We start from the raw sequence: 2,042 nt of genomic DNA, 5'->3' as shown, positions 1-2,042 counted from the left end.
CTGCAGCAATAAATACTCTCCTTTGCTCACAGGAATCACTCCTGAAAAGAACTTAATGTCTGGTACTTCCTATATCATGATTTCACTGAAACTGGTCTATTTTGCCTATTCAGGGAAAACTAGGTTTTTAATTTTAAAATGACAGTCTTTCAGCAGTGGCATCAACATTATATAAAAGCAAAAGCAGGAAGATTCCCTGAAATGTCTTTTCCCCACCTCTGAGCTCCAGCCAGCTTTCTCCTCCGACACCGGACTGCAAGGCCGGCCCGGCCAGAGGTACCACCCGCCGCCGCCGCCTGGCCCACCATCTTAAAGGCACCGAGAGGCTACTCAGGATTTTCTCTCCAACGTGCAAGGACTCCGCCTAGGGCTTAGGACACGCCCGGCTCTCCCCGCCTCTGGTGGATTAAAACTAGCCCCTGGCGGTGGAAGGCCAGCTGGGAGCCTCGCCCGGTCCAGTCGCTCGTGACACCAGCCGGGCGCAGCGGCTCCTCGCCCCGCCGCGTCCTCGGCCACCGCGCTCGGCTCCTTCTCCCGCCGGCGCGTCTGGCTCGGCGTGGGCCGGGCGGACGGTGCTCTGCCCGCCGAGCCAGGCGAGGAGACCCGAGTCGGGGCAGAGCCCCCGGCCCCAGAAGGGAGGGAGGGAGGAAGGAGAGAGGGGTGCCTTGGCGTGAAGCCCTGGCTGTGGGCGCCGGGACGTGAGGAAGCCGGAGATGCTGCGGCCGGACCGAGGTGGGTGCGGAGCGAGGACGAGGGCCAGACCCCGGCCACCCACGGGGAGGGCTCTGAGCCCCGCGCACGGAGACTAAAGCCGCCCCTCTCCTTCCAGGGCGCTGACGACCCGCCGGCCTGGCAGCACCATGCCGTTCCCGCCCCTGCAGCCGCCGCCGCCCACCCCCGCCCCGGGGGTCCCGGCCGCGCGCCCACCTCCCCGGAAGCCGGGCGCCACCCGCAAGGCGGCCGTGCCCGCCTGCGCCTCGCCGGGGCCCTTGCCGCCCGCCGCGGCCGCGGAGAAGAGACGGCCCCCCGAGCGACCCCCGGTGGTGCTGTCCAGCTCCTGGCCCTCCGCCACCCTGAAGAGGCCGCCGGCCCGCCGCGCCCCCGGCCCGGCCTCCCCGCGCGCCCCGCCCCCGTCCGCGCCCGGCCGCCCGCGCGCCCCAGCTCCGTGCACGCCCCGGCCGGCCGGCTCCGGCGACGGCCCCGCGGGGGTCGCCACCTCCGGGGCCGGGCCCGACGCAGCCCTGCGCTTCTCCCTGAGCCTCACGCCCGAGGCCGTGCTGGTCATCCAGCGGCGCCACCTGGAGAAGCAGTTGCTGGCGCGGCCCCGTCGGGCGGCGCCCGCGCCCTCGACCGACGCCGGGCGCCCGCTCGCCCCCTGGCCCCGGGCCCGGGCCGCAGGCCTCGGCCGCCGCCCGCTGCTGCCCGGCGGCCTGCAGGGCCCCGACCCCGGCCCACGGCCCGCTGACCTGCGCCCGCTGCTCAAGGTGTCGCTGCTCAACGAGCGGCACAAGTACGACGACGTGGAGTACGAGGAGGAGGTCGCGGCCGCCGACGAGGGCCTGGTGCGCAAGTGCACCGAGTGGCTGCGCGGCGTGGAGTCGGCGGCCGCCGCGCGCGAGCGGGCGGGGCCCCTGGACGCGCTGCCGCACCTGAGCTCGCTGTGACCGCGCCCCCGGGGGGACTCGGCCTCGCTGACGCCCCGCGCCCCTCCCGGCAGCCGAGGGGCCCACGCGGGACGCGGCCCACCTCCCGCGGGGGCGGACGGCCGCCGACCTCTCCCTGCCGCACGCCGGGGCCTATGGGTCTGCCTTCTGCACCTGCGGGCCTCTTCCACGCCCACAGGTGTCCTCGGGGCTCGTGGTGGGGGGGGGGGGATGAGCGGGGGTGAAGGTGCCTCTCAGCTCCCACTCCTAAGGTTCGCGTAGGTCCCGGAGACCCTCCGCGGGGCGCGGGCCCCCGTCTGTGGGTGTCGCTCTGCGGGTGCGCTACGCCAGGTGCCCTGGTCCGAGCAGTGGGTGACAGCCACGTGTGGGTGCGGGGCG

At 73.1% G+C, this 2,042-nt stretch overlaps 1 protein-coding gene across 1 annotated transcript; it reads left to right on the top strand.

Annotated features, from left to right (window-relative positions):
• Positions 1-643: 643 nt before the first annotated feature.
• Positions 644-1,664, top strand: PRR18 (proline rich 18; the record flags this gene model as incomplete). The annotated part of the gene is made up of 2 exons (XM_082668809.1): positions 644-732; positions 830-1,664. The coding sequence occupies exon 2, from the start codon at positions 861-863 to the stop codon at positions 1,662-1,664; it is 804 nt and encodes a 267-aa protein (XP_082524935.1). The 5' UTR covers positions 644-732; positions 830-860.
• Between the last annotated feature and the right edge of the window lie 378 nt (positions 1,665-2,042).

This window comes from Grampus griseus, assembly GCF_964374135.1.
Source record: "Grampus griseus genome assembly, chromosome: 13".
In the NCBI taxonomy this organism is placed as follows: domain Eukaryota; kingdom Metazoa; phylum Chordata; class Mammalia; order Artiodactyla; family Delphinidae; genus Grampus; species Grampus griseus.
Note: the sequence above shows the minus strand (reverse complement) of the source record. Positions and strands in the feature narration are given on the sequence as shown.